Source organism: Limulus polyphemus, unplaced genomic scaffold, assembly GCF_000517525.1.
Source record: "Limulus polyphemus unplaced genomic scaffold, Limulus_polyphemus-2.1.2 Scaffold69, whole genome shotgun sequence".
Lineage (NCBI taxonomy): Eukaryota > Metazoa > Arthropoda > Merostomata > Xiphosura > Limulidae > Limulus > Limulus polyphemus.
Genome location: NW_013665679.1, coordinates 749,836 through 764,072, shown reverse-complemented (window position 1 = coordinate 764,072; position 14,237 = coordinate 749,836). Strand labels below are relative to the sequence as shown.

Below are 14,237 nucleotides of genomic sequence, written 5' to 3'. Positions count from 1 at the left end.
AAAATATATAAAACTGCTTATCTACATACAAAAAGACTCATCCATTTTTCACTGCCCACTTACTTTCATTAGTCGTAGCAGCAGACAAGAAAATCCGAAAGTCAATATCTATGTAAATGTAGGTGCTATAGTAGCACAATTTCCGTCTTTATTTCATATATGTGACATCGCATAGTCGAGGATGATAAACATTGAAGCCGGCATATGAATTACAGGGAGAATTTTTATCACGTCTGCTTTAAATCACCAAAATAATAATGTCAATATAACCGTTCTAAGATTCTATACTGAACCATTTAGTGACTGAACTTCAAAATGTCGAATACTGAGAAAATATTTTGATCAGATATTGTTGACAAACAAATGAACCGGACGTATTTTGAGTGTAGCCAAAACATAACAAGAATTTCATTTATTGATTGTGTCATTATTTATAGCAAAATCTACCACTTATTTATAATCATAACATTTTAAAATATAACCCGGAAATTGGGTGTTTTTATTTCCGATGTTTCCGCTATAAAGTTTTTTCAAGAAAGGTTTGTTTTGTTTGTAATTAAGCACAAAGCTACACAATGGGCTATCTGTGCTCTGCCCACCACAATTATCGAAACCCGGATTCTAGCGTTTTAAGTCCACAGACATACCACTGTGCCACTGGGGGCTTCAAGGAAGTAAAGTAGAACATATAACACACATTTGAAGACAAACAATGTTAATATAACGTACTGATATTATGAATTATGAAGTAGTCTATCTGGTTGTTTGTTGTTTTTATAGTTAAGCATAAAGCTATACAATGGGCTTTCTGTGGTGTGCCCAGCAAGGGTATCGAAACCCGGCTTCTAGTGTTATAAGTCTGCAGATTTACCGCTGTGCCGCTGGGGGTGGGTGAGTAGCACATCACGACAATGTTGATAAATATATTAATTTTGGTTACTTCAAGGAAACTAATTGTAAAAGTGTTTGACATAATGTTATAATTTGGTAAGAATAATTTTAGCGTAATATGTAAAATACACAAAATATTTAATATCGATACGGGTAAATTACGGAACAAAATATCAATATCAAGACAATAATAGTACATTACTCAACCGTGGTTTCAATTAGGTGTGGAACTTGACTTCTTAACTTAATTGAATATATTACTGCCCGTTTAACAATATATATGTTGTTAGTAGAGTTAGAAGAAATGGTGAAAAAGCACATATATACAACACTACTGTGATAAACAGATTTTTGCTTGTTACGAACATGTTCGTGGTGAACTGATACACAAGGTATCATGTGTGTTGGTGTATGTAATGAACCTACATTGTTAAATTGTTTTATACAAAATAACATATTATTGAAACTTTAACAAGTAAACAACAATATATATATATAAAAGTCTTAATAACAACCACAAAAACGCTGCATCTATTAAAAGGGTCACCAGGGCATCTGCCCTAGGTTTTGGATGTGACTGCGGAAGTAGGACCCACATAGTGATGGTGATATCCGTCTATCAGTCTTACCTTCGTTCGCTAATTTCATATGTTAGAGAAAGAAGAGTAAACAAAATAAGTAAGAAAAATAATTTAAACAAAGAAAATATTACTAATTAGTTAGCAGAGCAGGATGTGTTGCTCAATCCCATACCCTTCACTGCCTAATCCTTTTCGATCTTGTTGGGTTGCTTCCAGAATTATTTGTTGGATTCTCCCTGAGTCTCCTTAAACCTCAGCTTATTGACCGCATTTAATGTCGTATCTGAAGTTTTCCAGTTCCTGCTTGTTATTACCTCCAGATGGTGTCCTCTCACCTCAGCATATTTGACTCTGCCATCACTATGTCCAACCTCACCTTAGAAACTTTAAGTTCCATCTTGTTATTTCATCAAAATACAAACGCTGATTTTTGAAATTCAAGTTAGGTAATGTCAACATACCCCTTTTATTAACTATTAAATTGAGTTAAGTAAATATTAAATCTTTTGCTACATTTTAATATATTCTATATTTGCCTATAAAAAAAAACTCACACAAAGAGGCTGCTCAAAATAACAAAGGGTGCAGGTTGGCCCTGTAGTAAACTCTGGATTTCGAAGCCCATGCGATACCATAAAGCTGTGGTACATTATCAGAGTAACAGTCAATCCCTTAGCTTGGATGGTGGATGGTACATTGCCTCTGACTAGGAAGGCGGCAGATAGACTTAAAAGCTTTGCGAGTAATGCAAAATAACAATAAGTTGTTGTTTCTAAACAGATTTGAACTGAAGACATTTTTATCCCAGTTTAGATTTCATTAAACAAAAGTAAATAGTTATTAACTTGTTGAATTATTGAAAAACAGTTGGTTTGAAATTTGTAAGATTTGAACTAGAAATAGAAGGAATCAACACAGAACACGAAACAAAGACAAGATATATCCTCTAACCTACTGAATACAATGTGTAAAACGGACATAAGATAAAGTATGAGTCACATATTTAAATAAGTCCAACAGAATAGCCACAAAACACATTCGAAAATGTAGTATGAGAAGATATTTTGATTGTTTCTTCTTCATCATGGCTGATTGAAATATCCCATAACACTTAATTAGATTTTTGAAAAGGGAACGGCCATTTTGGTTTTAGATTATTTGTTATCATACTACGTCATTGTCAGAAAAACGTGTATTACGGATGCCTGTAGCCACATGTTGAATATGATGGAAAAACAGCGGAGTGCTGAAGAAAACCACACATTTGCAAATATATATACATATGTACTCGCTTCTCACATTGGGCTCACGGGGATGGTGAGACGGCGTGTTTGTGCGTCATTCGCCACGCAGGGCCACTGAACACGGGCGATCAGCAAAAGTATCCGTGGTGTTTATCATTAGCTTCAAGTAGTCAAACTTGAACCTTCCGTATCCATTTAAACTTGATATTTGGTAGTCTACCTACGTTCCTCTACCAAATTCCATCAAAAACTGGTTCAGCAGTTTCTCATAGCACCTTATAACGTAAAGACTAAACATCCAGGTCAAAAGCCACTAGGATTCAAATATAGCCGTCCATAATTTTAACTTCTCATTAGAGGATAGCAGCTTCTTACACCAAATGGGCTCTATTCGTCTTTGATCGGAATAACGGGATTGGCTGTCATTTTGCACAGCTTCTACAGCTGAAAATACGTAAAGTATTCATCGGAATCACAAAAATAATCTTGGATCTTGGATCCACTACCTGACACGCTAATCCTTAGGCCACTCACAAACGATATGATTTTATATTGGAAATTTTTTATAGAAAATATGCACATCATTCTGCAATATGGCGAAATAAACCTACTTAGTTTAACTCACGTGAAATCTATTATGTTAAGTGGAATTTTCTTTATGAAATGTTACTCTGTAATGGAGAAAGTCTATGATGTGTTGTATTTTTAAAGGTTGAGTTATAGTTCTGCAATGTAAAAAATGTGTATATAGTTTGATGTCTGTGTTTTTATTTTGTGTTATGAAAAGGTTTGTGTTGTGTTAGGTACAACTTTGTAACGTAACTATAAAAAAAAATCGTAATATTAGGTATTAAAATATTGTGTGGCAGAAACACTATCCTTTCCATTGCTGAAAAGAGACACTATCCTTTCCGTACCAGGAAATGGTGTGTATTTTGTGTGATTATAGAATTGTTATTCTTAAATATGAAAATACCATAGTATGCTAGATCTTGCTTGATACAGAGGCTAATATATATTGATAGAGAAGTCTATACTCTTTCGTATCATGCTTTGATAGAGATACTAATTATATTATATTGTTTCTGTTAAGCTGTATAATGTTATTCTTAAATATGAAAATACCATAGTATGCTAGATCTTGCTTGATACAGAGGCTAATATATATTGATAGAGAAGTCTATACTCTTTCGTATCATGCTTTGATAGAGATACTAATTATATTATATTGTTTCTGTTAAGCTGTATAATGTTATTCTTACAAAGAAAATGTCAATAAAGAGTTAATATATTAAGATATAGTCTGTTATTTTTCTCAATGTTATCTTATGATATGTCACTAATATCTTCAGATATTACAGTCTTTCCTCCTTTCTCTTCATCTCTTTTCGAGCAGCTTTGGAGTTATCATATACGATTTGATTTATTTGGATGCAGGTTCTTCACGACAAAGCTGTAATAACATCAAAGTACAACTCAAAATTCTGACATACATAAAAAACATTCAATAATCTAAATCCGCTACATATGACTTGAATATAAATCATGTGAAATAAAATATATAGATACAAAAACTACACATTAATGTAAATACACTGAATCTAATAACTTCCTTTTACGTAGAACATATTGAAAGTCAGAGATTTTGTAATGAAGACAGTGACGGATATGTATCATTGATTACTGCATAAAACAATATATCATATTTCGATATATTCTGTGAAATTTTCAAAAATCTGGACGAAATTCATATCAAATAAGAATATCATTAACATATTAATTCTTTCATACATCTTACATACACACCAACTCTAATAAACCAAATAGGTGTTATACTTTAAAATAACCTTATGTAATAGTGATCACTATAATCAGAATACATTAACATACGATTTCTCGATTTCCAGGGAAAACACGTACCTTCCAGTGCCGTACAATATTAGCCTTGTACTGACAAGATGGTCCCCGCCTGAAGTTCGGGTTTTCTGGATATTTGATTCTGGGAACGAGAGTAGTCTTATACACTTTGACGTAACCTATCGTCCACAGAATGCAAGGTAATTCCTTATTATTCTATCGTATATATCGAGCTTTATGTACTTTCATCTTAAATGAGCATTCAATTTTACTCTGAGATATAAAAAGATCAGTTGATGAAACAGCATTTGATCAGATATCATCATGCCGTATTATGCCGTTTGTGAATATATAGTGATTAAAATTGACAACGAATCATGTTATCTGTTTGGTCTTTTGTGGATAGAAGTAGTAATAACATGTGATACACGTTCGCAATAAAGACATCACCTTTTAATTAGTATAACTCCAGTTAGCAGCAAAGAGGTGCAGAGGCAGACGTATAACACACGTGAATGCAACTTTACAGACAAACGAAGTTCGATTATTATTTTTTCACTGGACGCTTTCTCCTTCTCTCTCTCATCTTTTCTTCACTGATTACTGATCTTTCTTTCTTTCTGCCTCTTTATCTACTGCTGTACTCGACTCATCAAAACTATATCGAATTAAAACTGGAAACGAACTTACTTGAAAGATAACTGGAACAAGACTGGACTACTTTAGACGAAAACTGGGATGAGAATGAAAAAAGCACAAAGACAAAAAATGTAAAAACACTGAGAGCAAAGAAATATGCTACGCTAGTGTCGCTCAATGACATACGAGAAAATAGACCTAACAATAAGGCTTGTTGTGGCTAAAGTTATTGGTTTCTATAAAATTGTCGTACACCTAGAGAACCAGTTCAAAGTTGTCAAGAAATACAACTTATTTTAACGTTTTAGGTAATAAATTTTATAAAAGAATAGCTTGTAATATCTAAAGCTATTTAACTAATACCTTCAGATATCACAGACTTATCTTCTTTTTTTCAGCTCTTTTTCGAGCACCTTGAACTTAATATTAATGACTCAATTGATTTTGATGCAGGTGTCCACGATTAACCTGTAAAACTATCATAAGTGCAATTCAAAATTCTTACATACATGAAACACATCCAATAATAAAAATGCGCTACATGTGGCTTGGACATAAATCATGCAGAATGAAATATATATAGATACTACTGTTATACATTAACATAAATATACTTAACATAATAAGATCCTTTTATAAACAGCATAAATGCTGGACAAACATTTTATAACGAAGACAAATGAAATATTTAATCACTACGCACAACCACATCATTTATTGATACATCAAAGCAGAAAAAAAAATGTAATTTGAACGAAACTCATAGCAAATAAGAAAAGAATCAAACGTAAATAAAACAGATTAACCCTTTTACACATCATAATGATACTTGGTCTAATAAATTAGATATAAATCGCACTTCAAATCAACCTCATACAATAGAGATCACTATAATAATAATCCATTGACATAAAGACTGACATTCATTGCAACTTTGTAGAAAGGAGCTCTATGATCCTTGTCAAAACACAAGAAAATATTAGTATAAAACACCGAATATACTATAAGTTAACCAGATTATTTCATTGAAATATAGAACATAGCTTAGAACTTGCAATGAAAACAACTATTTACATTATATACAACAGAACTGCCATTTTTTATCTCGTCTTTATGGTAGAAAATGGTTTTGTAACTGATTATTGCAAAAATTTACTGAAGAATGTCTATAATCCTTACATGGCTTAACAGCTCTTCTTGTGTGGTTTTGAGTTCAGACTTTAAACCTAGGTATTTTTCAATAAGGAGCATGGACTACGCCTTTGTCAATCTTGTTGCTTGGTCCTAGCTGTGGTGTTGCAATCTCGGGGCTTCGTTAGTATAGCAATGGAAGTCTTAAGTTTGGTGTAAGCAATGGTTGTTGTTGATAGTGTTTTCACATTCTACAATCACATTTGGTATTGCAACAGTTAGAATATAATATTGATATTTTCTCACTAATCCAGCCAGCTTTTTTAAGTATCTGGATCTTGTGGTCCAAAGAAGATTTATCCACCTGTCCATCCATTTTCTGTCAGCTCTGTGTGTATCCTTCCATGGGAAGTCAACAATCTCCTACTATACTTTCTTGGGGCTAATCACCCTGAACTTGCACGAGGACAAATCAGCTGATGTAATGGTTTTTCCTGGTTCCTCAGTAATCACTGCTGCTGCTACTAATGCTAATGCTGCCTGAGGAGAAGAGAGGTCCTTGAGAAGAGTCGTACCCTTGCTCATCAGCCGATCAGCTTAGATGTTCTCAGATATCAGATACATATATGGAGTTTACCGAATATCTTACAATTCCAGCCTTACGTTTACATTGAAGATGTTCTCCATTATGGTCGATTAAACTTCTGCTGAAACCGTTCTTCAGGTATATGAAACTGAAGGACGACATGTAAAAATAAATTATTTATACTGACTTTTAAGTCAAGTACAAAGATAAAAGATTATCCCTTTCCCATTTTCACCAAAACATTTGAAAATCATTTCATATGTTATGGACAAAAACTCTTAGTATTCCTGTACAATACATCTATATATATAAAACACTGGTTCATAAAGTTCAAATATTACATCTCTCTAACACCTGTAAAGTCATAGAAACGGTTTAGATTTTCAAAACAAACATTAGTGATATCCGATCAGAACATTTTACATCTACAGAAACAGCCAACTTAGAATAAAGGGGCCAGCTATTAAAAATGTGATATAAAAAGAAACAAGTTATATAAAATTTCAGACTCTTAGAAGATATAATTTCGAAGTAAGTTAATGAAGAAAAAAATTGTGAGTACTTCTCCCTGTTTTTCATTAGAATTGGAACAAGCAGTGACATGAATATAAAAAGTGAACCAAGTTTTCCTGTATTTTCTTGTTTAATTTAACAACATTTAATAACTGACTCGTTTATTCTAGATATTTCGTGTTAGTCTGTTTGTTTAGAAACACTATATCCATAAGTATCAGTGCCAGATATTTTGTGTCCGTCTGTGTGTTTAGAAACACTATATCCAGAAGTATCAGTGGACACAAAATATCTGTCGTCTGTGTGTTTAGAAACACTATATCCATAAGTATCAGTGACAGATATTTTGTGTCCGTCTGTGTGTTTAGAAACACTATATCCATAAGTATCAGTGACAGATATTTTGTGTCCGTCTGTGTGATTAGAAACACTATATCCAGAAGTATCAGTTGACAGATATTTTGCGTCACACTTTATAATTTTCCAAATTTCTGGAAATGTAAGTCGCTACTATTTCATTGATGGGATGTGTCAATTATTTAAGTTAAAACTTTATTTTCATATCATGAGGGGCTGAACGTAGCCTACTTATAACATTTAAGTATGAAACTATAACCAATAATCTCGTGCATTTTAATAAATTGACCTCAAATAGTAATTCAGAATGAGAATGACTAAAACATAGAACAAAGTTGTTAGAGCATTTTTTATTCGCAAAACATCTTCTTTCTGTATTGTAAGATAAGGCCTGGGCATAGCCTTTTGTTTAACGTGTTGAGCTGTGAACCGGAGGATCCGTGGTTCTGGAATTTGGAGGCTTTATGAGCAGTGATGGTCAAAACCCATCATTAGAGTAGCCTAAGAATTAATGGTGGAGAATTTTTACTTGCTTACTTCCCTTTAGCCTATTAACTCCAAATTAGAGATGGCTAGCGCAAATAGCCCTTGTGTAAATTTGTGTGAATATCCAAAACAAAAACAGCCAGATATGATACCATGTGAGATGGCTTCCACTTACTATATATAACGCATAAGTTCACTAGATAGTATAACGAATATATCTATTAAAACGTTTAATATCAACCGTTCAACGGGAAAAGTTACGATATTTCTTTGGTGTTGCTCTTATCCATCAGTCTACCATTAGGTCAACGAGTATAATTGATATTTGGAACAAAATAAAAATGATAAAAGCCGGTCTATACAAATTTTAAACAAAATTCAAGAAATAAATAGGTAGAATATACATATAAAAATCTTTTCAAAACATGTAGGATAAAAACTGTTTTCTAACTTGAGCATAAGATAAACCCTCACATTTTGTAACAATGGAACGTATTCTCAATGTTAAGCAAGCACTTTAATTTTCCTCAGACCTTGATTCGAAATCATCCATGAAAAAGTAATGTGTGTTTCCTTGATAATTTCAAATTAGAATAAATTATCAAACTTAATGGAGGTAGCATCTGTAGTGATAGCGAATTTCATTCGTTGACTTATTTCTTCTAAAATCTATATAATGTTTGTTTCCTTAAATAATTGTTTTCATAATCCAGGCCTGACATGGCCTGGTGATAAAGGCACTTAACTCGCTTTATGCAGGTTCCAGGATCGAAACATGTTACCGAACATGCAAACCCCTTCAGTCGTAGTTATAATGTGACGGTTAACTCCACTATTCTTCAATAAAGAATAGCTCAAGTGTTGGTAGTGGGTGGTGTTGACTAGTTGCGTTCTCGATAGGGGCGGCTAGAGTAGACAGCCCTCGAGCAGCTTTGCACGAAACTTCACAATAAATCATAATTCAGACCAGAAGCATCATGTTTTAGTGCTTAAACAAAGAAATTAAAACAATATTAAGTGCTTTATTCTAATATTTATCTTATTATTCCTTATTTCATTCGCAGTTTCCTTTTACACAATTTAAGCCGTAACTAAGTGCCAATTTATTTTTACACAAAATAACTAAATTCCTCCTACTTCGTAGTGGTATAAAGGAACCAGTATATATGTATGCGTGTAATACATAGAATTCAGGCTAAAGATTCAGCTCTAGTTTATTCTTAAAAGCTAGAACTTGCTTTGAGAATAATAAATTACAGCTTACTCAAATTAATTATTAATGTATATTTAAACAAATCTCCCTTAATGTTTATATGGTTACGTTTTTAACAGATGCTTTTGAAAACATTCACGCAAACATAATGTTAACTGTGCAGCGGTTATCGTAATATAGTATTTCTGATAGTGTTGACAGGCCTGGCATGGCCTAGTGGTTAGGGTGCTCGACTCATAATCTTTGGGTCGTGGGCTCGAAGTCCCGTCACCGAACGTACTCACCCTTTCAGCTGTCGAGACGTAATAACATGACGGTGAATCCCATTATTTGTTGGTAAAGAGTAGCCCAAGAGTTGGTGGTGAGTGGTGTTGACAAGTTTCCTTCCCTCTAGTCTCTCACTTCGAAATTATAAACGGCTAGCGCAGGTATCCCTCGAGTAGCTTGGGGCGAAATTCAAACACACAAACAAACATGGTGCTGACAGCAGACAGTACTATACAGTTTCTTCTTGAGGCGCTACGTCTATTTCTAATAATTAGAAACGTGATAAACAGTGTGTATAGTTTTCTAAATGATGGACAAGTTCAAACACTCTTTAAACTGAGCATATTGATAATCTAAAATGGTACTTGTTTCGGGACTATGCATCATATAACTCGTTGTCCACTTAGACTTTGGGCTCTAGTATTGAGTGAAAGACCTCGTCACATGCTTCAGTGGTGTTATACCATATTCTTACTGAAAAACCATCTAAGATTTATGCATTAAATATTATCATTTTTAATGTAATGTTTCATCATTGTTTTATTTCGTTGTTTGTTTAATCGCAAAATGAATTATCTTTGCCGTATATATCGCAGGAACTCAACCCAAAATTTTAGATTTATAAGTCCTCAATCGTAATACCCTGCCAGCGAGTGGGGCCGTACTAATTACACTCTAACACTGTAAAAATGTCCGAGAAATTTTACATTATTTTACGGAAAAAAATTAGGTTAATGGTTTACTTTTTTAGGTATCGAATAGTGCAAGAAGTTTCACCTAAAGAATGCTCTGTTGTTCTGAACCACCTTCTGCCAGGCACTCCGTATCATCTCCACCTCACGCCCATTTCTAAAACAGGCTCTGGAAATCACAGTGAAGTGATACAGTTTATATCTCCGAAAGTTCGTAAGTTTTTCTTGATTTTGTTTCTTTACCGACAAACTCTGAAGAGGAATCTTTTTCGCATTTTTTAGCAAATTTTGCAATCTAAACGTATTTAAAAAATAAGTGACCGTTGGATCTGCAAGTGTATTTGAGTTGTAAAAATTATTCCCTGAGTTTTATCACAAAATATCATTAAATATGCAAAAGGTGGTGTGTTTTAAACTCTTAACATTAATGTGTATTTTGTTGCATTTAATGTACATGGAAATTTCTTTACATTTCATTTTCTTCTACCCTGCTTCGAGTTTCACAAAAATTGATGTATTTTTACCACCCATGTACAGAATTATTCAATATGAACTATCTACCGAATTTAAAACATTCAAATGTTTGTTCCGGAGATTTGTTTAGTATTCTGCACTTGAAATCGATAAGGTATCATTAAAAGTCTTGAAGATAATCTATAGTTAGTGTCTGATGTTTAGATTCCACGAGGTTTCTGCTATACTGAATTTTTTCTTTCAGTCTATATTATATTACGTTTTGACTACTAAACCAGTACGATAACGGTTACGCTATGTTTTGGTTTGAGCTCCTAACATGTATATTGAACTTCAGTTCGTATAATGTATTTCTTATAGATACGCCTGAAAATTGAATCACTTTGATTGCAACTTGGTCTTTCACGCTACATTTAGAAACATGACTGGAGACTTTATCCTGATATTATTTCCCGTTTTGGCCAGAACAAATTAAAAAACTTCAGTAAATCTTCTGTTAACTGTGGAAGCTGACTTTGATACTTGAAGTAACTCTCCTTATCTAAAGGTTATTATTGTGCCCTTCCATCACTATATCCGTGTTTCGTTGTTTTATCCCTTATGTTCAGCCAGTTGTTTTCATCCACACCTTGGTGTAAAATAATGGTTAATCTATACTCTCTGCTTAGCTGTTGAAGTTGTGTTAATTATATTTCTGTCTCCAAGACATATTAGATTTGATTTTTTGTTATTCGTATAACATATAAAATTCATACGTTATTATATATATTTTGATGTATGTGTAACTTAGTTTTTACCTTCAAGTTTGCCTAATATTGTATGTACTTTGTTTTTTTAAGTTAGCTTATTTGCTATTTTTATGTTCAATACACCGTCTCGAGGGTGTTGTAATATTGTATACGCTATATTTTAAGTTCTTAAGACATGATTTAAATTGTAGTATTTTGTATATATTGTGATTTTAAAGTTTCTAGAACAACGTTTACTAATGATGTGACGAATTCACATAACAATATATTTGTTGTTAGGATTAGACAAAAAACAAGAAGACGTTCCTCTATAAATGTTAATGAACTTTTGATACGGTATATCCACACGATAATTCTTGTTAGTAGGATAAGACAAATATAACATGTTTCTGTACTAACAACAGTCACATTCACCAAAATCTTCTTTCTATAAGATAAGACATAAAAACAAGGTATTTCTGTACTAATAATGGTGTCATATTCACACGACTGTTGTTATTACCAAGTTAAAACATGAAAACAATAATATTTTCCTATACTAACAGTAATCCCCTTCGCACAACAGTTCTTGTTACTAGGAAAACACATAAAAAGACCAAGGTATTCCAGTACCTACTATAGTTACATTCAAACAATTACTTATTAGTAAAGGGTAAGACATAAAAACAACCAGATGTTCCTCTATTAATGATACAACACATTAACACACCAGTTCTTGTTACTAGGATAATACCTAAAAACAAAAATACGTTCCTATACTATTAATATGATATATTCACACAGCAATTTTTGTTACTAAAATAAGATATAAAAATAATAAGGTGATTTAGTACTAACAATAATCACTTTCACACAACAGGTCTTATGATAAGGATAAGGCATAAAAACAACAATATATTCCTATTCTAATAATATAACACATTCACAAAGCAGTCCTTATTACTAGAATAACACATGATTTTATTAAGATGTTCCTCTACTAACAATATACATATTTACATTTACACAATAGTTCTTGTTATTAGAACAACAACACATAGAACAGCAATATGCTCATATACTAATAACAGTTACAATCACACAGCAGTTCTTTGTAGTAGGATAAGGACATAAAAACAACAAGAAATTTCGATAGGAACAATGACCATATTAACACAACATTTGTTACCAGAATAAAACAAAAACAATAAGATGTCCTATACTAATGATATTGCACATTTATCCAACAATTCTTGTTACCAGGGTTAAACTTACAAACAACAAGATGTTTTTGTACTAATAACAGTCACATTTACATAACAGTTCCTGCTGCTAGGATAACACATAAAAACAACAATATTTTCTTTCAGTAACAAAATTGACATTCAAACCACAGTTCTTCTTACTAGGAAAACGACAAAAACGACAATATTTTCTTGTATTAATAATATGGCACCTTCATACAACAATTTTTGTTACCAGGATAATACATAAAAACAACAATATTTTCTTTCAGTAACAAAATTGACATTCAAACCACAGTTCTTCTTACTAGAAAACGACAATATTTTCTTGTATTAATAATATGGCACCTTCATACAACAATTGTTGTTACCAGTATAATACATAAAAGCAACAATATTTTCTTTCAGTAACAAAACTGACATTCAAACCACAGTTCTTCTTACTAGAAAAACGACAATATTTTCTTGTATTAATAATATGGCACCTTCATACAACAATTGTTGTTACCAGGATAATACATAAAAAATAAAATAAAATTCCGAACTAATAGTATTCACATTCACATTAGTGTTGTTGTTTCTAAGATAAGACATAAAAACAAGATGATTCTGTCTATAATTTGTCACATTTACGCAAAGTTCTTGTTACCAATATAAAAACAATAAAACTTCTTCCACGTACAATATTATACATTCACACAACAGTTCCTGCTAGTACATAAAAAAATAAGATTATCCTATTCTTACAATAGACGTATTCACACAAGTTCTCCTTACTAAGGTACCCCCCCCAAAAAAAACAACAACAAGATTTTGCTATATTTTCAATAGTGACAATCACACAAGTTATTTTTACTGAAAAAACCCTCAAAGTTGATGTTGTTACGTTTAGAATTTCAAACGGTCTGAAACCGAGCTAAATTATACTTTAAATTTAGTAGTTAAATTGTACTTTGAATTTAGTGTTTAAATATATGCCGATATTTTAGTCAATTTACGATATTTGCCAACAAGATTGATACACACCGTTTTCGTTTTTAACACAAATACGTTTTAATATACCCACAACAGCACAATTTACAATAACAATTATTACTAATAGTTATTACAAACAATGATTCATAAACAAACGTTTCACAAACTTACAAATAATATAAAGTCTTCTTTCTAATTTGGAACTTCCTTGATATCTTATCGATGGTTTACGATGAGCGAATTAATTACGGGTTGATGTAGATGCGATTCGCTGGGAAGCTAGCTAGCTTTGTCCTTGGCCACACACGCTAGGTTTTCAGGATGAATTTATATAATGTTTTCGTAAGAATACTAATGTC

General features: G+C 32.5%; 1 protein-coding gene across 2 annotated transcripts in view; it reads left to right on the top strand.

The window, feature by feature from the left end:
* LOC111087422 overlaps positions 1-14,237 on the top strand; it is a 79,421-nt gene that overhangs the window by 51,288 nt on the left and 13,896 nt on the right. For both annotated transcript variants that reach the window (XM_022394011.1, XM_022394014.1), the window contains 2 exons: positions 4,624-4,773; positions 10,517-10,671. In XM_022394011.1, coding sequence (XP_022249719.1) covers positions 4,624-4,773; positions 10,517-10,671 — 305 coding nt within the window. The remainder of the gene's footprint in view (positions 1-4,623; positions 4,774-10,516; positions 10,672-14,237) is intronic.